Source organism: Mesocricetus auratus, unplaced genomic scaffold, assembly GCF_017639785.1.
Source record: "Mesocricetus auratus isolate SY011 unplaced genomic scaffold, BCM_Maur_2.0 Super-Scaffold_100691, whole genome shotgun sequence".
NCBI classification, from domain to species: Eukaryota; Metazoa; Chordata; class Mammalia; order Rodentia; family Cricetidae; genus Mesocricetus; species Mesocricetus auratus.
This window is the reverse complement of record NW_024429267.1, coordinates 34,533,554-34,560,323: the sequence shown is the minus strand read 5'-3', so window position 1 is coordinate 34,560,323 and position 26,770 is coordinate 34,533,554. Positions and strand designations below refer to the sequence as shown.

Sequence of the window (26,770 nt, the reverse complement as noted above, 5' to 3'; positions counted from 1 at the left end):
ATGCAATTAGTAAAGACCCATAAAAGCATCCCCAGAGTACAGTATCAAATGAGGTGAAACTACTAAGTGATTTGAGTTGAGTGAGATACTGTTGTAGGCAGAAATTACCATGTTAAAGTTGAAGGTGAATATTATGGAGAAAGGAGATGAAAAAAAAAACAGCTAAGAAGCTATTGCAACAGCTGAGGTCATTGTTAGTGAAGAACAGACAAGAATTGCAAATATTGAAAGGTAGAGCCGGGCGTTGGTGGCGCACGCCTTTAATCCCAGCACTCGGGAGGCAGAGGCAGGCGGATCTCTGTGAGTTCGAGGCCAGCCTGGTCTACAGAGTGAGTTCCAGGACAGCCTCCAAAACAATACAGAGAAACCCTGTCTCAAAAAAAAAAAAAAAAAAAAAAAAAAAAAAGGGAGAGTAGTTGAACTAAGCATCTGATTGATATGGACAGACAGGAACAGAGAAACAGCAAAATCCAAATGTTTAAATAGTAGTAGTAGGTACACTCTGAGGGGCTGGTGAGAAAGTTTAAGGTGCTTGCCTCCAAGTCTAAAGACCCAGGAACTCACTGAGGAAGGAAAGAACTAATTTCATTAAATTGTTCTCTGACCTCCATATATGTTCAGTGGCACAAGTACACAAACACTGATAAATATATAATAAATACATAAATAAATGGTAGGAGCTAGAGAGATGCCTCAGCAGTTAAAAACACAACTGCTCTCAGAGAGGACCACAGTTTGGTTTCCAGCATCCACATCAGGCAGCTCACAACCACCTGCAACTCCAGATCCAGGAGAATCTGGTCTCCAAGGGTACCTGAATATATGTCACACACCCATAAACACACACTCTCTGTCTCTGTCTCTGTCTCTCTCTCTCTCTCTGTGTCTCTCTCTCAAGTAATCTTAAAACAAAACCAAAAACTTCTATAACTGCCAACCATGGTGATGCATACTTGTAATACTAGTATTTGGAAGGCTCAAAAAAGAAAAACAAAAACCAACAACAAAACATAACTCCCCCAAAAATAATTCCATTAAGTAGGAAATGTGTGCATGTGTGTGTGTGTCTGTGTGTGTGTCTGTGTGTGTGTGTGTGTGAGTGAGTGAGACTAGAGAGTTGGCTTAGTAGTTAAGTGCCCTTGTTGCTCTTGTAGAGGACCTGGTTTAGTTTCTAGCATCCATAGTAGATCTGATATTCTCACTTTTTTGGGTACATATACATATATGCAGGCAAAACATGCATATGCATAAAAATAAATCTAAGACTTCGTAAAAGTCAAGAGTGTCTTTTTTCCTGGTGGCTATTTAGTAGATATAGAGCAGTGCTGTTCACTTGTTTTTTAATGACTAATGCTAATGAGTATTTTTAAGTAAGTTTATTAACTATTTGTATTTGTTGCTAGGCTAGAGTTTCTATTATTCTGTCTTTTCAGTTGAGAACAGGGTTTTACATTAGCCCATGCGGACTTTTGTAATTTCCTATGGAGTGGAGGATGTTGTAAAAACCATCAGCAAGGCTTTATTAACAGACCAATTCTCATCTTATAGAGATCAATGGACTCTGAAATGACGACTCTCATCTTAATATAGCATAATACTAACATGGTACCTAGAATAGTGGCTTGCTGACATTTTGAACTTAGGCTCATATAATGGCTCTAGACCAATAGGTCCTTTTTCCCCTAGTGCTGGGAATGGAAGCTAGGACTAATGAATGTTATACAAGTGCTCTACCACTGAGTTATATTCCTAGCTTCGAACTGACAGTCTTTAATGTCAGAGGTTACTGACTAGAGAGATACTATACTTATGTAAGAGAGACCACTGTAATTCTGATATACAAAAGGAGAACCACTATGCCAATATTCTAAAAAAAGATAATCTCATAACCCAAATGGTGTCTAAAGAAACAAGCATTTGCCGGGCAGTGATAGTTTATACCTTTAATCCCAGCAACTGGGAGGCAGAGGTCAGCCTGGTATACAGAGAGAGTTCCAGGACAGGCCCCAAAGCTACACAGAGAAACCCTGTTTCAAAAACCAAAACCAAAACCAACCAAACAAAAAAAGAAACAAGCATTTACTATGATGTAGAACTAATTAAGATAAAACAACTTGTTTAAAAGTTTGGGTATGGGGGGCTGGAGAGATGGCTCAGAGGTTAAGAGCACTGACTGCTCTTCCAGAGGTCTTGAGTTCAATTCCCAGCAACCACATGGTGTCTCACAACCATCTACAATTCAATCTGGTGTATATGTAATAAATAAATAAATCTTTAAAAAAATTTGGGTATGTTAGGATACTACGGAGTATTTACTTTTGAAGAACAATTTTTTCCCCCAAAAGGAGGAAGAGGCCTGAATGATCAATATCACAGGATGTCTATTGGAACTGTGCAAATAAGTGAATTGGAAACCTCAGTGCAGAATGAAATAATGGTAGCAACTGAATCATGTTAAAAAGTTATGCAAAGGAATCCCCCCTTTTTATAGTGGAACATCAAACAAAATACACTTATACTCACCTTTCTGAAAAATCAGCGTCTATAAATTCTCTAGCTCGTTTTCTATCACTAAAAAGACAAAAAGATAGCTTAAGCATAACACACAACTATTTCTTAAATAATCCATTATAATTTGTCTCATTCTACACTAAAAGTACACATAAGAAAACATTTTTTTAATTTATTTATTTATTACGAATATAACACCCTGCCTCAATGTACACATCAGAAGAGGGCACCAGATCTCATTACAGATGGTTGTGAGCCTCCATGTGGTTACTGGGAATTGAACTCATGACCTCTGGAAGAGCAGTCAGTGCTCTTAATCTCTGAGCCATCTCTCCAGCCCAAGAAAACATTTTTACCATGGGATAAAGACATGACAATAGCACTTGACAGGACTGTTACTTCATTAACTTATTTATCCTTGAACAAGATCATTCTTAACAAAGATTTACTATGTTTGCTCAAACTCACATAGTTACTAGATATATAACTCCTCAAGTAATAAATCTTTAAAAGTGATAAAATAAGGTTTGGAGTATTATTTTAACACTTTCTTCCTTTTAATTTTTATTTATGTGTATGTGTGTCTATATGTGTATATGCCACATGTATTTGGGTGCCCACGGAGGTCAGAAGGTATCAGTCTTCTTGGTGCTGGAGTTAACAGGTAGTCCTGAGCCACCTGATGTGGGTGCTGGGAACCAAACTTTGTTCCTTTGTGAGAACAAGTGTTTTTACCCACCGGTTGTATTCACTGGACATGGTGGCACTGACTATGGGCAACTCCATGTTGGAGGCAAGCCTGGGCTGTAGAGAGCCCAATTGGTGATTTTAAAGCAATATATTAGCTGGGTAAGGTGACAAATAATTGTAACCTCAGTATTCAAGAGGTTGAGGCAGCAGGATCACCAACAATTCAAGGCCAGTCAGGGGTAAATACCAAGTATCAGGTTAGCCAGTGTTATACCCCAGGACTGTGTCTCAAAAAACAGTAAAACCAAGTTGGGTGTTGGTGGCGCACGCCTTTAATCCCAGCACTCGGGAGGCAGAGGCAGGTGGATCTCTGTGAGTTCAAGGCCAGTCTGGTCTACAGAGCGAGTTCCAGGACAACCTCCAAAACAACCCTGTCTCGAAACCCCCCCCCCCAAAAAAACAGTAAAACCCACCAAACTCATAGCACCTGTAATCAGTACTCAGAAGATGGACACAGTCAGATTAGGAGTCAAGATGACCACTTAGCTGATTTAGTGAGCCATCCTAAACTACATGAAACCCCCATCTTGAAACCTCCCAAAACAAAATAAAGCCCCGCCCCTCCCAGCCCCAAAATAACTAGATTAACAAAACAAGAGGCAAATTCAAGGGCTGGGGAGATGGCTCAGAGTATAGAACACTCTCCATACAAGCCCAAGGACCAGACGCCAGCTAGTACTGAGGAGTAACCTGCCTGTAAATCCCAGCATTTGCTCAGCAGGCCAAGTTAGGAGATGACTGGGGTAAGCTGGCTAGGTAGACTAGCCAAATCAGCAAGATCTGGGTTCAACGAAAGACCTAATCAGTAAATAAAATGGAATGATCAAGGTAGACACCTGTTGTTAACCTACTGCCTCTATATGTATACATGGATACATGTATGCTCACAAATACATATGCCCATAAGAAATGTGAACACGTACACCACACACACACACACACACACACACACACACACACACACACACACACACTTAAAAAAAAATAAGTACTGGAGAGACAGAGCTGTGATTAAGAGCATATACGGCTGCTCTTTCAGAGGACCAGGATTCTTTGGTTTACTGCATCTATCTTGGGTGGATCATAACCACCTATAACTCCAACTCCAGGGAGCCAATGTTCTTTTCTGGATTCAACAGGCATTTGCACTCATGGTCACAAGCCACACTCCCTTACATACACCTATATGCATAGTTAAAATTAAAATATCTGGGCTGGTGACATGACTCAGTGGGCTACAGGCACCTGTTAGCAAGTCTGACAAACTGAGTCTGATCTCTAGGACCTGCACAGTGAAAAGAGGACTGACTCCCAAAGTTCTCCTTTAACTTCCACACATGCTATATAATATGTATGTGTGCACATTTGCAAAATAAATAAATGTGAATTTTAAAAAGGGGACATAGGAAGACAAGGACAAGACAGCAGGACAGTAAGGGGTGGGTGGGAAGCTTAGAAACAGTCATTTCTGACTCTCTTACCTGGGAACCCAGCCAGCAGCCTCAGCTATGTGTGTCTGAGTGACCATTGCTGGTGCAGGGGGATATGGACTCCCAATCAGAACACTTCCTGAATTGGTAATTCTCTGTGGTGTGCTTATAATCTGTAGAGTTGGTAACAAGAAAATAAAATTAAGTATTCACACCTTTAATCCCAGCACTAGGCAAGCAGAGGCAGGTGGACCTCTGTGAGCTTCAGGTTAGCCTGATCTACATAGGGAGTTCCAGGATATCCAGGGCTACATAGTAAGACCCTGTCTCAAATAAATAAGTATGTTTAAATTATTACTTTAAAAAATGTAAGGGGGAGATAGAGATGGCTGAAGCAGTTAAGAGCACTGGCTATTCTTCCAGAGGACCTGGGTTTGATTCCCAGAACCCACATGGCAGCTCATAATTGCCTGTGATCCTAGTTCCTGGAGAACCAATGCCCCCTTCTGGTCTCTATGGGTACCAGGAGCACACATAGTGCATTGAAACAATCTCAGTTAAAAGATGCATACACAGCTGGGTGGTGGCGGGAGGCAGAGGCAGGTGGATTTCTGTGAGTTGGAGACCAACCTGTCTACAGAGGGAGTTCTAGGTCAGCCTCCAAAGCTACACAGGGAAACCCTTTCTCGGAAAAAAAAACAACAACAAAAAAGACTCATACATTAAAGAAATATAAATAAATAAGTAGGTAGGATGTTGCTGGCTAACACATGAGAAGGAAGTGCTGTCTAATCATCTAAACTCTCATACTGTAGCATCTTAAAACACCAGTATTCTGTGACCTAAGCTCTGAGGGAAGCAGGGAATAGAAAGATCCAGTCTAGCTTCCAATCTAGCAAAAATATGCAAACCCCAAGTTCAGGGAGAGACCCCATCTTCTAGCACTTAGGAGGCAGAGGCAGGTGGATCTCTGTGAGTTCAAGATCAGTCTGGTCTACATCCAGGACAGCCTCCAAAGTCACAGAGAAATCCTGCCTTGAAAAACCCCAAGTTTGAGGCCAACAAGGGCTTCCAAATAAGACTCTGTCTTAAAAACAAACAAACAAATAAACAAGCTCTCCAATCACTACTCCTGAGAAAAAGGGAAACAAAAGCTTTATTTGAAATTAACTATAGAAACTGTAGTAGAACCTGATTTATGTGGCTCAGGAAAGCAGTGAGTCGGATCTTCAGAACCTACTCTACATCCAAAACCACTATACAATCTGATTGTTACAGGATGAACAAACTGAATTCCCTGAAAAAGCCACACCTACATTCTGTAGACTGATTTGAACTTCAGAATCTCATGACAGTAGAGAGTCAGAATGTTGCAGATGAAGACTGAAAACTGTTAGTCCCTCTAACAGCCACTATCATCAACCGCCGTATCTGGCTGAGCATCCCTTTTGAAATGTATCCACTTGGCAGACCACTAGCTGTCACTAAGTCAAAAGTTAGGAATATCATCAAACATAATCTGAGACCTTCAGCAGTTTTTCTTGTTTTGTTGCGACCTATATAGAATGAATGTATTGACTGATGACTATCTTAGTTCTGTGACTACAAAAACCTATGTAAACCACTTCCACAGGGGAACATATCATTTGGAACAACTTAAATCTGTGTTCTCAGGCCATGGGCCACTCTTATTTGTCTCAAAATAAATTCTCTCATATCCTTTGGGGTGAGAGTTGTGTTTTGCATGAATAAATGTAATTCTATCTTCATTTTTCCATCTTCCAACTTTATTCTGTATAAAGTATTCTGGTCAAGCATGGTGGCACATACCTATCATCCCAGCACTTGAGAGGTAGATGCAAGAGGATTACCACAAATTCAAGTTCAGCCTGGTCTACATCAGAGCAAGACAAATCTATTCTAGGTTACACAGTGAGACCCTGAATCAAAAAACTAAATGTACATGCATACATACATAAAGTGGGGCAAGGATGTAGCTCAATTTAGGTAGACAACTTGCCTAGCATGCATGAAGTTTTGGGTTTGATCCCTACTGGTCCCGAGGACTACACAGGCTGGATGTGATGGATCATGCCTGTTGGAAGGGGGTAGTTAGAAGATCAGAGATTCAAGGTCATTCTCGGTTAAAAAGTAAGCTTGAAGACAGCCTAGGCCAACATTAGACCATCTTACTATACATAAAACTTGCACCATGTGAATTTAATATCCTCCATTAGTAGATGTTTATGGATTTTCAATTATTTAGTTATAGATAATTATTCAATTATAAATATTGTTTGACATTTCTGCACAATGATCTTGGCTTTAATTTCTTTTCCCTTTTGCTTTTTTTATATTTGCTTCCTCTGAGGCGGGGTCTCTTATAGTCCTGGCTGGCCTTGCACTCACTGTGCAACTGGGGATAACCTTCAACTCCTGACATTCTGCTTCTACCTACCAAGTGCTGTCAAGTTACTCACCGTTCACCACTGTCTGACCTAAATTCCTTAAAACTATTAAATTAGAACCTTGGAATGTATTAATTTAGTGTCTCACTAGCATCTACCAACCCCCAAACTAAGAGTGTCAGCAGACAGTATCTGAAATCGATAGTAGAATTCTGTCTTCTACATGAAGTTCCCATCCATGTATCTGCTGCCTATAAAAGTCTATAAAACTTGTTCATGATGAACATGTAATTTAGGGGTAATACAAATCATGTTCCTGCACCATGCTCACTCATATTATCCTCAAAATAAACTTTTACTTCCTTTCAGGTAACAACTGTGCTTAAAGTCAAAATGTGCAACTTAAAACTACATTTTAGGGTTTATCATTTTCACTGGTAAAAGAACATTTTTTAAGCAAAAGATGAAATACAAAACATTTGTTACTAGGTAATAAGCAGCTTGTTTTTGTCTATGCATAGATTCAGGATTATTTGGTTTTGTTTTTTGAGACAGGGTTTCTTTGTGTAGTCCTGGATGTCCTGGAACTAGCTTTGTAGACCAGGATGGCCTGGGATTAAAGGTGTGTATTGCTGCCACCTGGATTTTGTTTTTAAAGAACATATGTGTTGGTTTTAGCTGGGCGGTGGTGGCGCACGCCTTTAATCCCAGCACTCGGGAGGCAGAGGCAGGCGGATCTCTGTGAGTTCGAGGCCGGGCTGGACCGATAGCCTCCGAAACAATACAGAGAAACCCTGTCTCGTAAAAACCAAAAAAAAAAAAAAAACCAAAAAAAAAAAAAAAGAACATATGTGTTGGTTTTAATGAGCTATCCGTTATAACTTGGACACTTGAATACTTGGTGCTGTCTGGGAGGGAGGTTCAGGAGATGTGGCCTTGCTGGAAGAAGTATGTTAGTAAGAGTGGGTTTTGAGAGTTTAAAGAATCCAACCACCCCAGTTCATTTTCTGACTCAGGTTGGCGGTTCAAGATGAGAGCTCTTAGCTTGCCACTCCAGCTGCTAGCACTTCTCCACCATAATTCCAAATAAACTCTTTCTCTATAAGCTGCCTGGCTCATGGTGTTTTATCATAAAAATAGAAATTTAACTAATACATTCATTAAAAAATTAGTGTGTGGTGCTTATTTGGAGGTTAGACAACTTGTGGAAATCTCTTCTTTCCTTCCACCATGAGGGTCCCAGGTACTGAATTCAGGCCATCAGGTTTGGTGACAGATGCTGAGCCATTTCATGACACCTACTGAACATGCAAGCTACTGAGCATGCAAGAATTCTACTCTTACAAAAACTTGAAAGCTTCCATACTAGTAAGGTCTTGGTGAAGCCTCAACAGAAAAAAACATCTGTACAGACCGTCTGTAAAAGAAACAATTCTATTTGAACTGTCTTCTAAAAGCTGAAATGCTAATCTGCATTTGTCTCCATGCTCAAATTCTGACCCCTCATTTACTAAATATGAATCTTGGTGATCATTTGTGCTTGCATCTAGCATTACACTAATTTAAGTTTAGGGAAATGTTAGTACATACACATGCTTGGCAAGTAATTTTACCAAGCTGATTCTGTAATCTGGCAGATGTCTGAAGATAAAAACAGCATTAAGAAGGCACTAAGAGCTGGATACAGGTGTAGTGGCACACACCTGTGAGGGGGGTCAGCAAGAGGATTGGAGTTTCAGGCTAGCCTGGACGACAGGGTACCTTGTCTTAAAGAAGCAACTTGCACCAACCCAGAAGACAGGACTGAGTGAGTTTAATCCCTGGAGCCCACATGGTAGAATTCCTGGACTTCTCTGATCTCCACATGTACACACTGACAAAAGTGGACAGACAAGTATACATATGAAAATAAGTGTAAACATACTTCTAACATTCAGTTAAGAGAAGGAAAAGGCATCTTATATCTTAGAATCCTATTCCTCAAACACAAACCTCAAATAACTTTAATTTAATCTTGTCTGCCATTTCTAAGACAACTGAGTAGTTAGGCCAGGAAAATCAATAGTAACTAAACACCCTTATAAGAACTGGCTTCCCAGCCGGGCGTTGGTGGTACACGACTTTAATCCCAGCACTTGGGAGGCAGAGGCAGGCAGATCTCTGTGAGTTCGAGGCCAGCCTGGTCTACAGAGTGAGTTCCAGGACAGCCTCCAAAACGATACAGAGAAACCCTGTCTCGAAAACCAAAAAAAAAAAAAAAAGAACTGGCTTCCCTCAAAAACATACCTGTAGTACTACTGCCATCTACAGTTAGAAAAGCTGAGAGCATATTTAATCTGAAAAAGAATTTTCCTAATTATCAAGCATTGTATTCAATTAATATGGCATTTTTGTTTTCACCATGTATAGTTTCTGTTCTGAAATAAGGAAGCTATGAGATCATCATAATGTACAAATGAATATTCCTCAGAAGTACAGCTGTTATATGATAAGCTGTGAGAACAGGTCACGTCTCCTAACTAAAGCAAGTACTGCTAAGCTAGCATCCCAGGTTTGAGGGTTGACTCAGAAGTTACTTGCTGCTCTTTCAGAAGACCCTGTGGTTCTCAGCACCCAGGCCAGCATCTCTAACTCCAGCTCCCGGGGTCCAATGCCTCTTCTAGGCTTCACCGGAACCCCCACATGTATGGTACACAGTCACACATATATACTCACAGACAAAAATACGGTTTTCACAACCAATGAAAATTTTTTCATAAAAGCTTTTACATTATAGTAGGGGGGGCGGCCCCACATGTCACAGCACATATGAGGAGGGCAGAAAACACTCTTCAGAGTGGGGTCTCTCCTTTCCACCATGTGAGTTCCAGGAATGGATCTTAGATCACAGGTGGGCAGCATCTGCCTTCTGAGCAGTCTTGCTAGTTCCTTGCCTGAAATTTCTACCTTCAGCTAAGACTGAGCTTCCAAGAGCTCAAAAGGGACGAGCAGAAATTAGCCTTTAAGAAGCTGATGAATCTGGAAGGAGTAGAGGAAGGGAAAACCATAATCAGGATATATTATGTGAGAGGAAAAATCTATTTTCAATAATAGGAAAACACTAAGCTTAAAAAAGGGAGGAGTGATAAGTAAATAGTCTAGCAAAGAAGTCTCTAACTAAATAAAATTTTTAAAAGCTTGTTGTTTTTTTTTTAATTTGGTTTTCTTCTCTCGTGCATGGGGGGCCGGGCGCCTGCCAGTTCTAGGGACTAAAAACAAGACTAGCACATTTGAATTAAGTATCCTATCACTGCTCTGTAGTACACCCCTAGACTAGACGATGATTAAAAGTGACGAGAATAGCTACAAATTATGGTTATGGCTCAGCAGGTAAGGGTGCTTATTGCCAAGCCTGATCACCAGAATTCAATCCCTGGAATCACATGGGAAGAGGAGAGAGCTGACTCCTGCACGCTACTCTCGTCTCTACATGTACAAGTGTGTGTGCACGCACACATGCACACACACAGACACACACACAGACACGGGTGTATGTGGGGGGAGAGAGAGAGAGAGAGAGAGAGAGAGAGAGAGAGAGAGAGAGAGAGAGAGAGAGAGAGAGAGAGAGAGAGAGAGAGAATAAATAAGCAAATAAATGCAAAAAAAAAAAAAGAGTGACAATAACCAGCCAGGTATGTGGAACATGTATTTAATCCCAGGTAAAACTCTGAAAGTTTGCGGGAAGCCTGGTCTGAGATCCAGACTAGTCAGGGCTACATAATGAGACCCTGTCTCAAAAACTACAATTTATATATTGATAACTTCATTGAATGTATGGCTGTGTACCACTTGTATTCCTGGTGCCCGTGGAAGCCAGAAGAGGACTTCAGATCCCCTGGAACTATGGTTGAACACTGCCATGCAGATACTAGGAACTGAACTCCATTCCTCTGAAAGAGCAGCCGAAGTGCTCTAAACCACTGAGCCATTGCTCCAGCTCTCCAATTCAAATGAATTGATCAATTAAAATAAAAAAGTAAGTGACAAAAGCATCCAAAAAAACAGAAGAAGCCTGTAAAACACTTGAGAGACTAAGGCAAGAGGATTCCAAGTTCAAGGCCAGCTTTGGCTACTTAGTAATGAAGTAAGGGAGCACCAAGGAATGACAGAAACTGGGTGTTAGTCCTTCAGGCTATATAACAAGAATTCACACTAATTAATTCTAAAAAGCAAATTTACTGTTCACTGTGATATAGGAAACAGAGAGTTCTGGCTATAATAGCAGGCAGGCTACAGGGAATAAACAATATCCCCCTCCCTCCGATGACTGTCTTCAACTAACCAATGGAAATTCATGCTTACAGCACCCTTTAAAGACTTCCTGAAGTCAGCAAGAATGTTCAGAGATAATTCTATCTAAACTTTAATTCAACACGGTCCACAGAGTGATCTATGTTACAGACAAAATTTATTGGTACTTTCTATAAAAAGATATACCTGGTAATGAAGTCTTATTTTTTAATACTTAAATATAGTCCTTTGAGATGATTCAGTGGGTAAAGGCACTTGTCATGAAGCCTGACAACCTGAGTGTTGATCAAGGCAAACTATATAAACAGAGGGGAGAAGCTGCTCCTGCCAGCCATATCCGACCTCTACACATGCTCTGTGTGGTGTCTCGTGTTTAAGTGCACATGTACACATGTATACACACAAGTAAATAGATAACTTGTTTTGTTTTTGAGACAGGGCTTCTCTGTGTATCCCTGTTTATACTAGAACTCACTCTGTAGACCAGGCTAGCCTTGAACTCACAGACATCCATCTGCTTCGGTCTCCTGAGTGCTGGGATTAAAGGCATGCACTACCACTGCCTGGTGTAAATAAATAATTTAAAATAAAAATGTTAAAGTTTAAAATTAGGTGTAAGCTTTTTTTTAAACAGTAGGCATTTTATATTTAATGGGTATTTTCCTGCATGTATGTTTGTGTACCACTTACATGCCTGTTACTATGGAGGCCAGAAGAGGTTGTTGGATCTCCTGAAACTATTATAGACAGTGTGAGCCTTATATAGATGCTGAGAATCAAACCATGGTCCCTTTGCAAGAGCAGATAGTGTTCTTAACTGCTGAACCATCTCTCCTGCCTCAGGAGATTCTCCTGCCTCAGTTTACTGAGTGCAGGGCTTATAGGTAGAAACCACCAAACCTGGAAAGAATAATTTAAAGCAGATGTGATTATGAACAAGGTATTCTGAGAGTGCTAAATATTTCAAGGTCTAGCAAAATTAATGAATGCCTTTAGAAAAACACACATTTATTTTTCATCCACTATTTTTAGGGATAAGAATTAAAATGGCAATGGGTGGTGACGGCGCATGCCTTTAATCCCAATACTTGGGAAGCAGAGGCAGGCGTATCACTGTGAGTTCGAGACCAGAGTGGTCTATAAGAGCTAGTTTCAGGACAGCCTCCAAAGCCATAGAGAAACCCTGTCTTGAAAAAAAAACCAAAACAAAAACAAACAAAAAAGAATTAAAATAGCATACTGTTGTTTCCCCAGCTACTTACCCCCACCCTTCATCTCCATCTACTCCCTCCCCTCTTGCCATGTCCCTCTCTTCCAGACAGGGTTGCACTCTGCAGTTCCCTGGATTACTTGAAACTTACTAGGTGGACAGATTATCCTGGAACTTGTGGTGATCCTCCTGCCTCTGCCCCCAATGCAAGTTCAAGCATGAGTGGATCTAAAATAATCTTTTAATAGAAAAAATTCAAATCTATAGCTCAAGCTATAAATTCAACTTAATTACAGAAGTGTGCACCTATAAATTCAGTTACATATTCAATTTACACATGAACACATGGCTTCCACAAAGGTTATTTAAATGAAAACAGAAGACAGACTATAATAGGTTTCAAGTTAATTAAACAACAAGAGAAGCCTCATAAAGGGAGCAAAAACCCATAGACTGAAATATGTTAAAACTAAGCAGTAAGAGCACAAAAACTTTTATTAATATTTAACCAATTATACTCAGATAAAAATAAAACGTACTTAGAATAAATGCAATAACTAAAATTAAAGGGAATATTTTTGCCAAACATCATCAGCATAATTATTCTATAAATTAGTCTTGCCTAAGCAAAGTATCAATAATAAGATTTAATAGTTTTCTTACCATTTGGGGTCCAACATTCACATTTATTGGCCCTAAGGTTTTCGGTAAAATCTTTGTTGGTGAGTTGGTGCTGGAAACTGGAAATGCAACAAGCGAAACGTTACCTGTAAGGATAGTAAAATAGAAAGTCAACGCTCTGCAGTATCAAGTTGACTTTTGTATATATACACCAATGGTCCTACCCTTCTGCTAATTTGCAATTAGATACGCACTGTACCTGGGGCAGTGATGTACACTTTTAATCCCAGCACCTGGGAGGGGGAGGCAGGCAGATCTGAGTTCCAGGACATACAGAGATACACACAGAAACTCTGTCCTCCCACCCTCCCCCCGCAAAAAAAAAAACAAAAAAAAAAACAAAGAAACAAAACAAACAACAAAACCAAGAAGTCTTAATTGAAAATACATTTTAACCTTCTTGTTGAAATGAATATAGTCAATTCTATTTAATAATCTCATTTGCATTTTATAGGAAATTTATAAAATAGTATGTCTACTTAACAATAAAAGTTTCAGCATCATAAAAAATGTGTTTTATCCAAGTACTTTAAAACATTTTTTGTGATGTTGCTATTGTACCAGAAACATTTTCTTTTGTTACTTGCTTTTTAAACACAGTCACAAAAACAAACAAACAAACAAAACCTAGCTGGGCAGTAGTGGTTGGTATACACTTGTAATTCCAGTACTTAGGAGACAGAGGCCAGCCTGATCTACATGGTAAGTTCCAGAACAGCCAGGACTACATACAGAAACCCTGTCTCAGGAGGGAAAAAAAAAATCTGTTTATGGCAAGTTTGCCTCAAATCCATTCTAAGTTGTGCACTTGTTGTCCAATGAAAAATTACAACACACAAAACCAAACAGACCTTTATTACACATGAATACAAAAACGTATGAAGTCAGGCCAGCACGGGACTGATTCAAACCCACCCCCCAAACCTGGGTGTCAGAGAGAAGGCCTTTGCAATTTATGGGACCTTGGAAAGTCGATCAGTATTTATTCCTGGTATACAAATGGACTCTGCGAGCCCATTCCACATGGAGGGATGCTCTCTCAGCCTGGACACGTAGGGGAGGACCCAGACCTAGTCTGGGATGATATGACAAACTCTGAAAATCCCTCATGGAAGGCCTTACCCTCCCTGGGGAGCAGAGGGGAGATGGAGTAAGGTGCAGAGTTGCGGGGATGGGAGAGTGGGGGGGGGGGCTGGTAGAGGGAGTAACGTGTAAAAAGTTAAATAAAAAATTATTATATAAAAATGTATGAAGTATAATGTGAACATAAAGTACTCAGTTATATTTATAATAAAAATTATGGTATTATTAGCATATACTAATTATACGTAATGATTTCTGGTATGACATTTTCTTATATGCATATAATGTATTTGAACACATTCAGCTGTCCTTCACTACCCTCTTGTCTTACTGAACTCCCATTTACCTACTTTATTTCATGACTCTTTTTTTAGTGATCCAATGAGTTTCATTATAGGTGAGAGGTTATTTATTTATAGGCGATGGGCACCCTACTAGGGTCATGCCACAGCTCTCCCTCCTCCAACAATCATGAGTCCCTCTCTCAGTCCATGATGAGATGCTGATGGACCCACTCATGTGAGGGTCTTATATAAAAAAAACCAAAGCGGAAGCAGCTGAGGTTCATGTTTTTAGAATGCCAATTGGACAGATTTGGGGTCTTTCCTATGGTTGTTGGGAGACTATCCTTTAGCAGCGGAGCCATCTCTCCAGCCCTATTTGGAGCCTTTAAAGAAAGTATCTAACTAGTGTGTTTTGTTTGCTTGCTGTGGTTGTTTTGAGATGCTTTGATCAAAACAAAAGCATCACATGTTCTAAGCCAGTGTTCCACTGCTGAACACCATCCCCACCCCAGCTACAGTGACACATAGTAAAAGCAAGATTGGTGCAGTGACTTCAAGTGGCCTTAACACTTTAAAATAACAAGCTAACTTAGCAAAGTAGTTTCAAAATTCAAACAAAACCAAACGCACATCTCTCAAACAAAAACAGTTAATCATATTCTAAATTATAATTAGTAAGCTTTCGTGTCTCACTTAGAAGATAGTAATATAATCAAAAAGTATATCACCCAGGAAGGAAGTGAAAAGAAAGGCAGTACTAAAATGATAACGGGGAAAACTAGAAAGCAACATTTAAGAACTGAATAAGTAGATACCTCCCTTACTATCCTTCTTCAGAATATGTATATCCTCAAACCTCCAAAGCCTGATATGCAGGTGTGGTGGTGCACACCTTTCATCCCAGCACTCGGGAGGCAGAGACAGGTGGATCTTTGTGAGTTCAAGGTCATCCTTGGTCTACAGAATGAGTTCCAGGACAGCCAAGGCTATACTATGAGACCTTATCTCAAAAAACTGAAACCAATAAAAAGCCTGATCGCACCCCTTAATCTCTTTTTCTCATTTCTCAGTCCTCAGCAGACACTTATCACACACTCCAGTAAGGAAATCCATGCCAAAAAAACAAAAACAAAAAAACACTATATCCCCATCTGTACAATAATTTGTGTTTCCCTCATTCTTAGTTACTTTTCTCTGAATTGCAATATTTACAATCCCTTTTTTATAAATGTAATATTTATTTGTCATGTCTGAGTAAAAGTTTTGCCAGCATGTGTGTCTATGTACAATGTACATGTGTGGTGCCTGCAGAAGCCAGCAGAGGGTGCCAGATCCCTAGAACTGGAGTTACAGGTAGTTGTGAACCACCAAATGGGTGCTGGGAATCAAACCTGGTACTGAAGAGCAGCCAGCTCTTACCACTCAGCCACCTCTCCACTCCCCCAATTCCTATATTGACTGACTTCTTTCACCTCTGCTGCTTGCATTTTCCTCAGGAATCTTAGCAATGCTTAAGGAAATAGTGTGGAATAGCTTTCCTTACTAGATAAACTGATCTCAGCCTCATGCCTTTAAATACACTGAAGAGTCTGATATTTCTCTGGATTAAACTGCTGAACTTAGACTCATGTCTTGCTTAGTTTGTAAGCATGACACAATTTTGAGTCATCTGAGAAAAGGAATCTCAATTGAGAAAATATCTCCGTAAGACTGACCTGTCAGCAAGCCTCTAGAGCACTTTCTTGATTAATTACAAATGCCTGCCGAAGCATCCAACCCACTGGGGGACTGGCTTGTACGAAAAAGCAGACTAAGAAAGCCGAGGAGAACAAGCCAATAAGCAGCATTCCTCCATGGTCTCTGCTTCAGTTAATGTCTCCAGGTTCTTGCCTTCGGCTCCTGTACTGACTCCCCTTCACGATGGACTGTGACTGGGCATGTAAGCTGAAATAACCCCCTTTTTCCTCAAGTTGATCTTGGCCATGGCCTTTATCATGTCAATAGAAAACAAACTAAGAAAATTCACATGGTCAGCTGTCTCCTTATAGCTCTATTTGGATGCTGAAAAGTATCCAAACTTAATCTATTTAAAAAGCTAACTGCTGAATATTCCCACCCCACCCAGAAAATGTTATCCTCCATCTCAATATATGTCTATACTTCAACTGTCCAGGTTTAAAAAGAAAATCACTGTTGATTTCTCCCTCTCTATTTATTATACTTCATTGCTCACACAGAATATATGATGATATGTAGCATATTTATATGTACTTGCTTATATAACTAGCACCTGTCTATCATTTTTCAGGGAATTAGACATCTTCTGGCCTTTTTGGGTACAGCATTCACATACATGTGCCACAGAGACATCTACACAAACACATTATTTTAAATAAAAATAACTCATTATGCATAACAACAACGGTGAAGGAAAAATGCAAAGGATCTCAGCACTGAAGAGCTGAGGTGGGAGGACTGATAAAATTTCAACACCAGCATTTGCTACATAGTGACTTTCAGGTCAAAATGGGCTAAAATGTAAGTTCTTTTGTCTCTAAATAAAGGAATAAAACTTCAACACAATACAAAGGATAAACCTGCAAGGTGATTCAGCAAGTAACAGTACATACAACCAATCTTGACCAGCTGAGCTCTATTCCAGGAAGAAAACGGTAGAAGGAAAGAACAGATTGTTGCAAATTATACTAACTTCTACATGTACACACACACAACATGAATGTTAAAAAATGTAAACCTATGTCATTAAAAGGCTGGACCTAATAGTGTATGACTGTAATCTCAGCACTCAAGAGGTGGAGGAAGAAAAATTAGGAGTGTAACGCCCTCCCTCAGCTAAAGAGAAAACTCAAACCAACCAACAAGATAAAAGCTATACAATTGTTCTTCATAAGAATTATTACTGTGGCCAGTTGTGGTGGTGCACACCGGTAGGATTTGCTGAGGAATTATTTCTGTCTTTCTACTAGCTGTCATTCATGTACTGATAGAACACCTTCAAATATTTAGGTAATAAGATTATTCTGTTATGATTGCAACAAATGTTTTTTACAGTGACAGTTTTTGTATTTGTTTTGTTTTCCTTTCAGACAGGATCTCATTTGCAGTTTAGTCTATCCTGCAACAATGTAGCCCAGGCTGACCTCAACCTCAACCTCCCAGCAATCCTCCTCTCTCAGTCCAGTAAGCAATAGGATCACAAGGCATGAGCCACCAGGTCTGGCTATTTTCTATTCTTTTCTGAGACTTGTCTTGCCTTAGCTACCAGTATTTCTACTGCCTCTGCTTCCCATGAGCTGGAATTACAGGTATGAGCCACAAACCTGGTAGGTTATTTTTGTTTTTGTTTTTTGAGACAGGGTTTCTCTGTAGCTTTGAAGGTTGTCCTGGAACTCACTCTGTAGACCAGGCTGACCTCAAACTCACAGAAATCCGCCTGCCTTGCCTCTCGAGTGCTGGGATTAAAGGCGTGTACCACCAACACCTGGTGGTTTTGTGTTTTATATATAATACTCCACATCTGCCTTTGGATGCAATCAACTTTATAAATATTTTCCCTTAAAATTTTTAAATATGAGGCCAGGCAGTGGTGGCACACACCTTTAATCCCAGAACTTGGGAGGCCGAGGCAGGTGAATCTTTGAGTTACAGGACAGTTAGGGCTACTACACAGAGATACCCTGTCTCGAAAAAACAACAACAACAACAAAAATGTAATATGAAAATGGAAGGTCAAAGAATGTTGATTTACTTTTGTTCTCCAATCTGAAGTCTGTATCACATGTGGATAAACAGATGGACAAACAGACAGACAGAGGTCATAGTTACTTATTTTAACAAGTTGTATTTGCAGTTGTAGACTATATTAAGTTATCAATAGTATACGCAGGAAGGTAAATTAAGAACCACAAGGTACACCCTTAACCTCTTTTAATAGTTTAAACATTCATCCTTAGAATTGTCTCACCTACAATTCTACTCTACATATTTTTTCACTGGTTCTTTATATTTGGTTAAAACATGATTTTATTCTTTTTCTATTATCTTATTCAGTCTTAGAAACATTTAATTCTTAATTTTCTCATGTCTCTTCCACTCAACCTAATTAGTGCTTATTTTTGTTACAAAATGATTCTTGAAAAATAATTTTGTAACTTTATTATAAATCTTCAAGCAACCTGGTTCATCCAATTCTTTATAACAATCCTTCCCAAATATGTCTGGTTACACTATGCACTACAAGGACAGGTAGAAGGAAGTTCTCATTCAAAATGCATCAGAAAAACAAAATCAAACAGCCAGGCAGTGGTGGTGCATACCTTTAATCCTAGAACTCAGGAGGCAGATCTCGGTGAGTTGGAGGTCAGCCTGGTCTACACAGAGAGTTCCAGGACAGCCAGAGCTACACAGAGATAACCTGTCTTAAAAAAACAAAACAACAAAAACATTTCAGGGGTCCACTGTAACCCCTTCTCTGTTCCACTTCAAATTGAGAAAAATCATAGTTATTTTAAATGAAGTGTCACTATCACATTGAATTTACCTTTATAAAAGAGAAAGTGCCCGGTAACTCATCTCTTTGTACATGTTCTAATTTCTTAAAGTTTAGCCTATTTTTAGCCACTACATTTAGCTATCACCCTCATTGATACACCCACCAGATGGCAAGTAAGCTTTGTTCATAGGTCTCATAAAAGAATGAGCAGAAAGCAGCATATTTTATCTCAGACGAGCAGCCACAGAGTGGCTGTAGTAGATGAGGGTGGCTGGGTGTGACCACAGGGATCAAAATTTATGACTGTAAAAATACTAAATAGTACTTAACTGGAAATAATTCTCATGAAGCTTATGAATTCCTCTCAGATGGCATTCACACTGCAGCAACAAATCATTTTTAATTTACACTCAAGTAAGATATTTTTTCTACTATTTATAAAAAGTTAACAATGATTACAAATAGATCTTAAATTAAAAAGTTGGGCTCTGAAGAGTTTACAACTTTAGGATAAGCACAAACAGAACAAGAATCATCCATGAATTAAGAGTCACAAGACTGTTCTTTCCCTTAGAAATAAAAAACGGATCACTATGTTCTATAACATCATAGTAAATAAATAGATCACTTAAACTGCTACAACTTATTCCTGTTCTCATTTGACAAGAAGATCCACTCCAGGAATATCACCAAAGCTTCCTACATTAACATTTCTATCTTTTTTCAGGGGGGTTCAAGACAGGGTTTCTATGTATAGCCCCGGTTGTCCTGGAGTTCAATTGGACATTTATTTATTTGCAGGCGTGGCATAAGCATGGAAGTTAGGGGACCACTTGTAGTTCATTCCTTTTACCCCATGGGTTCTTTAGACTTGGTGGCAAACATCTATACACACTGAGCCTTTCTGTCAGTACCATACTTTCAGAAAACTACAAAAAGCTAGAAACCCAGCTGGGCGGTGGTGGCGCACACCTTTAATCCCAGCACTTGGGAGGCAGAGGCAGGCAGATCTCTGTGAGTTCGAGGCCAGGCTGGACCGACAGCCTCAAAAACAATACAGAGAAACCCTGTCTCGTAACCCCCCCCAAAAAAAGCTAGAAATCTTATGGTTATATTATCAACATCAACAAAAGCTTACTGTGTACTAAAAAACTTACACCTATGCCTGGTGAGAAAGGCCTGAAATAGTAGTGACTAGTGAAGCTGGGTCTAGAGGATTGAAAATTCCAGAGCACCTAATGGGACCCTTCTTCAAAAGTAAGAGAGGCCAGCAAGATAGTTCAGAGAACTGAAATGCCTGCGGCCAAGCACATCAACCTGATTTTGATCCCTGGAAATCACATTTTTTTTCTCTAACTTCCACACATGTGCAATAGTATGCTTATGTACATGCAGAAACATACAAGCATGTACCAACACACCCAGCTCAAAAAAAAACTTATTCTTCCCTTAAGTGAAAAAGAAGGCTGGGGATGTATCTCAATGTTTGGAGTGCTTGACTGGATATACAAGGCCCTAGATTCAATTTAAAATACTAAGGGGGGGGGAACCTACCATATCTATTAAAAGACATTTTGAGGTGTCACGTTCCCATAATCTAACTGTAACTCTAGCATGTAGAAGGCTGAGGCAGGATCATGACTTTGAGAGCAGCCTTGAGGACACAGCAAGTTGCAGGCCAGAGGTTCTGAGTTCAATTCCCTGCACTCACAGGAAGGCTCACAACTATTTGTAATGGGAGCCAAGGGCTATTCTGGGGTGCAGACAAAGCACTTGTATACATAAAATCTTCCAAGTCAGTGGATTTGGAACATCACAAATTTGCAGATTTTCACCACAAATGAGTGATTTACCAAAACCGGAGTTCTGTGCTGTTAGTTTCCATGTTTACAGCTGTCACCTAAAAATGTAATTGAAAATCTGTTGCCTGGAATTCGGTAGGAGACACTGTTACTACACATTAAGCTCCTGGATTCTCACCAGCATGGCAGCACATACCTGTAATCCCTGTAATCCAGCACTTGTGAAGCTGAGGCAGGAGGACTACAGGGAATTTGAGGCCAGTATGGGGTTATTTACCAGGATTGTGTACACACACACACACACACACACACACACACACACACACACACACACACACACACACGTCCATGAATGCATTAAAAAAACAATTACTCTAAATACAGTATTCACATATTCCTAAACAATATAAAGGTTTCTTCCCATAAAAAAATATAAGCAGCAAGTAAATTTTCCCTCTTACTCCCACCCCAGAGACAAGAAATTGATAAGTAGTCATCAACTATTCCAAGTTGTAATGCATATGCAAGGCAGTGAGAATAACTACATCAATTACTGTCTGGGTTTACTGACTGAAAGAAAAATAATAGGCAAGATTGACTTGCCTAAGACTTTAGTTTTAAGCTGAAGAGTTCAGAATAAAAGACAAATCTACAAGTACACCTTGTTCCTAAAGCTTTCTATCATTCCTTGTTTTGAACAGTATACTAATTGTAGTAGAGCTCATTGGAAATTAAGTTATGATGGCGTATGTCTAGAATCCCAGTACTCCAGAGTCTGATACAGGAAGACTGTGGCAAGTCAGAAGCCAGCCTGTACAACATATATATTAGATCAGACAAAGCTATTTATTGAGATTTTGTCTCAAAAAAGGAAAACCTCATATTTATAAACTGAATGTTTATAAATATGTTAAAGGTGTGTGCCACCACCACCGGGTAGAATTTTAATTAAAGCAATGGACTGATAAACTTCAAAATCTCTCAACTCTGTCATCCTTATTTGAAGAAAACCTTCAAGGAAGCCTAAAGATCCTAGACAAAACAAGAACATTTTAATATTTTCTTTAACATTAGAATCATTTCCAGTCTTCTTAGACCAATTACACATTTAGAAACAATGTAATATTTGATGAATATACTAATTTCAAAATGTAGCTGAAGAATTTTTTGACTATTAAATATTACTAGAAATTTTATAGAGTAAGATATGGAAAATAATTGAAGGTCTGCTGGGGCCAGAGAGCTCCTCAGAGGTTAAGAGTCCTAGCCGCTTTTTTGAAGTTCCAGGGGATCTGACGCTCTCTTCTGGTCTGCATGGCACTAGGAACGCACATGATCACCAGGAATACCTATAGGTATAAAATTTTTAAAAAGATTTGGTGCTTACCACCAATTTCAAAGGTTAAGTTTGCCTGGTGTGGGTGGCACATACCTTTAACTCCAGCACTCTGCAAACAGAGGCAGGCAGACCTCTGAGTTCATGGCCAATTTGGTCTATAGAATGAGTTCCAGGAGAGTCAGGGCTATATATAGAGACCCTGTCTAAAACAAAAACAAAAACAAAACAACAACAACAAAAAAAGAACAACTCCAAAACTAAAACCAAACCAAACAAATAAAAGGTTCCCTCTAAGAAAAACATAAGGGGCCCAAGATTTTTATAGCTTAGTGGGTAAAGTGTCCCTCCAGCTCAGCAACCTGACTGAGTTCGACCTCAGGACCCAGCATCCTATGTAAAGATGAGGGAAAAGAACTGACTCCACGTGTGCCACGGCACTCATGGCCGTCACACTGCCAACAATACCTTTTTAAAAGAAAAGCATAAAGGCCAAGGATACAGCTAAATGGAAGCAGGTTGCCTAGATACAATTACTCCATTCTACCAACACCAAAAGACCCCCATAAAGTTAGATGAGAGTGGTGGCCTATTCTTATCATTTTAGCACTCTGGGGACAGAAGCAGAAGGATCAAAAGTTCTAGGCCAGGCCCGGCATGGCAGCTTACAACTTTAAAACCAGCACACGGGGCAGATGGAGGTGGATCTCTCTGAGTTTCAAGTCAGTCAGAGCTACATAGTGAGATCCTGTATCCTGCGCCCCCCAAAAAGAGTTCTAACAATCTGAGGTACATAAGACCCTATAGCTCCTCCCACCCCCAAAAGAATAACTGTAACATGTGTAAGGGCAAATTATACAAGAGCACAAAATGCCCTTTGTGTGCTACTTATAAAAGGTTTTTATTTCACTCATAATGAATTTGATAAATACAAAACTTCTAAAAATTACATGATTGCCTTCATTATGTTTATATTATATTGTCTTCCTTCCTGCTCTTTCCAGCAAATAAACATCACCCTTTTTCCATGAGCAACCAATTTAAGCTTATGAGTTTTCTTTTCATGGACAAACTGAAACGTATCACTTCAATTACACTCAAAACATTTCTCCCACATTTTTCATTCAGAAAGTCTTTGGAATAAGTTCCACACTTCTTATAGAATAACCTATCAACACGGATAACTGATGTTTCCTATTTCTTTTTAAGCCTTTGCACCTATTGTGCAATTACAAACTTTTGCAACTAAGCATTTCCTATATTTTATTTTACTTTGGGCTTCCTGTAATTTAAATGCTCTAAATTAACTTTATTTTCACTACACAATTTGAGGTTTTTTTTTTTTTAAACGGCCTCCTTAACAAAAAGTTGTACTCATTTTTGTTATGCTGATTTTGAAATCCTGACTATAAAGGATGAATTTTAAATAAATTATAAATGATAAATGACTGTTTTATTTATTCACCATTTAGGTTGGATTTATGACCCCCCTCTCTCCTCATTTCAGCTACTGTTGAATTTTGAATGAAAGAACTTCAATTGTAACAGAAGAAACATCTGTTGCTTTTTTTTCTTCATCAGGGCTTTCCTAACTGAAAAAAAGGCTCTCTGCCCCTCTCCAACTCCCCCTTCTTACCCATTCTAAGTTCTTTAAACTTTTTTCCTTTAACTTGTTGGAAGTACATTATTGAAAACATTGCCATAGTCATTAAAAATTTGTAGCTTACACAAACCATTTATTTTCTTATTAAAGTAAAAAGAATGACATTAAAAAAAAAACAACCAGAAGATAAGTGCTTCACTGAACATAAATTGTAACCACAATGCAGACTTCAAAGGTATACTTGAAATGATCAACTCAATCAAGCTGTTACACATTCCTGGCTCACTAAGAATTGTTTAGAGGTAAGATTTTTTTCACAGTACCCAGATTCTGTATAGCATCTTGCATGCTATATTTTCTTTGCCAATCGAAAGCTAACATAATGGCAGTCACTACCCCAAGAGGCAGACACCAAATGGTGCCACCCACTCTCACACTGTGCCTCATAATAAACCATCAAGCAGCGGAATGCACCAGCTCCTTTCTGAGCAAACAATGCCGGAGCTTCATTAGAATACAGCTGACATTTTCAAAGCACAAATACTTTTAAGAAAATTGTACTAGGGAAAAAAGGGAACAAAATAACTACAAAGGCTGAATTTTTTTCATGTGCAGGTTGATTTCTAGAGATCTGAATAAAGCATACTTTGTTGCTGACAATTTAAAAGTTTTCATAAACAAAAATATTTAATAAGGGCAAATCTCATTTTATTTACTGGAAAAAATGAAAGTAAAAACTATCACTAGAATTGCTTCCACGAGGAATAACATGAAGTACCTTTAAATGACTGATATCTTCAACTGCTTCTTTAACTTTTAAGTGGAATTAAAATGAATTCCAGAATTTTTTTCATTTTAATATTTATATAAATAGCTGAGGATAAACTAGGCTAACTCTACCCCTCCCCCATCCCCTACCCCCCATGCTCTGTAGTTTTTCTATCTGTAACCAGCAAGGACGTCTTGAAATCAGCATGTTCCTGGCTACTTTTCTATGTAGCATGGCAGCTGCTTAACAAATACAAACATCGTAAAAGCTTCCCGGGCTGGGAGAAACAAACTCGTCTCTCTTACCTGGTCTAAGGAAGCATGCCTCTCACTGCAGTACCAACAACACTCTACAGTCTTTGTTACCATTCAGTGGAAACTTGAGACTGTTCAGACGTAAGCAATCGAGCTCAGACAAGCTCAATTTAAAATACTTCTCAATAAAACTAAAAAGATGCTCAAGAAAACAGGTCAAGTGACTTAAACAGACATGTGCGACTGCCCAAGTAACAAAGACACATCCAAAGAAACTCAAACACAGGTGCTGAGAAAGTGGCTTTTCTGCATAGAGCCTGCTTTCTTGCTTAATTACAAAGCCTTTTTGAAATAAAAAAAAAAGCTTAAAGGTAGAAGATGATAAAATACCTAAGTCCAAACTATCATTTTTCTAAATATCTTTTGAATTTTAAGTAGTTTAAAAAATAAAATTAACTTACTCACAAGACCTGCATAATTCGAATTATACATGTCCGACTATCTGCTGGCTCCAAGGCAGTCAGTAACAAAGCAGAAGACCTTAACGCATTTTGAAAGCAGAGCAAATGCACCATGAATTTCGGAGAGAAAAAGGAGGAGAAACTTGAAAAACTGCTCGGAGCCTTCTGAGCCTGTAGAAACTGTCCAGCCCTTGTGGGAGGGAAAAAACAGTCCTCGTCCTGCCCCCTGAGATAGGCCATGCTTCAACGCCAAAGTGAATGACAGGCCGGCTTCTGATATCAACAAAGAGCAGCTTAGTGCTGTTCTATTTTCCCTCCCACTTTCCCACGCGGTTAGAAGCTTTAAACTTTTTGGTTTTTTTTTTTTTTAATATCTAGGGTTAAGTACCTTTCTCCACTTTCTCAAGAGAGCACCCATTATGTTGTTCTAGTTTTTTAATGATTAATTAAAATTACATACCTAATCATCTTATTCCATTTTCCTACACAGAAAATTAAACAACAGATGACCTTTTAAGTTCATGTCCAAGCCTACTCTTTGAAATAATAGATAACTAGAAGATTAACTAACAATATTCATATGCTTTTGCTGCAAAAACATTACAAATAAGGCAACGGAAATAAAATTTCCAACTGCCTAGATACAAAAAAATTTACTGAAGCATATATATCTTTAAGTAAGTTTAAACAACAAGCACCTCCACCAACACTTATTTACTGAATATTGATCATAAGCCAAGGACTATTTTGGGGCCTGGGGATACAGTAGTACTGAAGACAACAGACAAAAGACAAACAAAAATCCCTGCCTCCAGTGCCTTATTAGTGTCCCATCTATCCGCACCATGTGAGTACCACCACCCACAATGACAGAGGTGCCTTTCCTTCTCTGATCAGATGCCACCTACAGTGGAAAAATTCCCCTTTGAAACAAGGTTTCTTGTTTGCTGCTTGCTTCTTGTCCTTAACCAGAACTACACAGGAATTAAAGTTCCAATATAATTTAGCTGGTATATATTGTTTGGGACAGGCTCCTACTTTGCAGTCCACGCTGGCCTAGAATATGTGGACACCCTGCCACAGCCTCCTAAGTGTGGGAATGACAGGAATGAGGCACCAAACCCACTTTTAAAATGTATTTCTTGACGATAGCTCTAGGAATGCAAGAATTTTGTGCTTTGCTCTTAGTATTGTATCCTCAGAATCTTCAACAGTACCTGTCTGCCATTCCAATCAACAATGACGGAAAGAGACCACATGATTTTTCTTACTCAAACTTTTTTTTGCTAACACATATTACACTAATATGCACACAGACATACACCAACAGTGATATGGGGTAGGAATGAAGTTAGTTTATAAACAGTAAAACTGAAAATACAACT

The 26,770-nt window shown here is 39.1% G+C and overlaps 1 protein-coding gene across 13 annotated transcripts in view; it reads right to left on the bottom strand.

Annotated features, from left to right (window-relative positions):
• Positions 1 to 26,770, bottom strand: part of Tfdp2 (transcription factor Dp-2) — a 115,170-nt gene that overhangs the window by 28,727 nt on the left and 59,673 nt on the right. For 5 of the 13 annotated variants that reach the window (XM_040739657.1, XM_040739660.1, XM_040739656.1 and 2 more), the window contains 3 exons: positions 13,263 to 13,366; positions 4,743 to 4,864; positions 2,524 to 2,571 (listed from right to left, as the gene is read on the bottom strand). In XM_040739657.1, the coding sequence (XP_040595591.1) occupies positions 2,524 to 2,571; positions 4,743 to 4,864; positions 13,263 to 13,366 (274 nt within the window). Of the gene's footprint in view, positions 1 to 2,523; positions 2,572 to 4,742; positions 4,865 to 6,711; positions 6,787 to 13,262; positions 13,367 to 24,975; positions 25,052 to 25,385; positions 25,525 to 26,770 lie in introns of those variants that run through there. The other 8 variants (XM_040739664.1, XM_040739667.1, XM_040739665.1 and 5 more) reach the window with 6 other exon arrangements.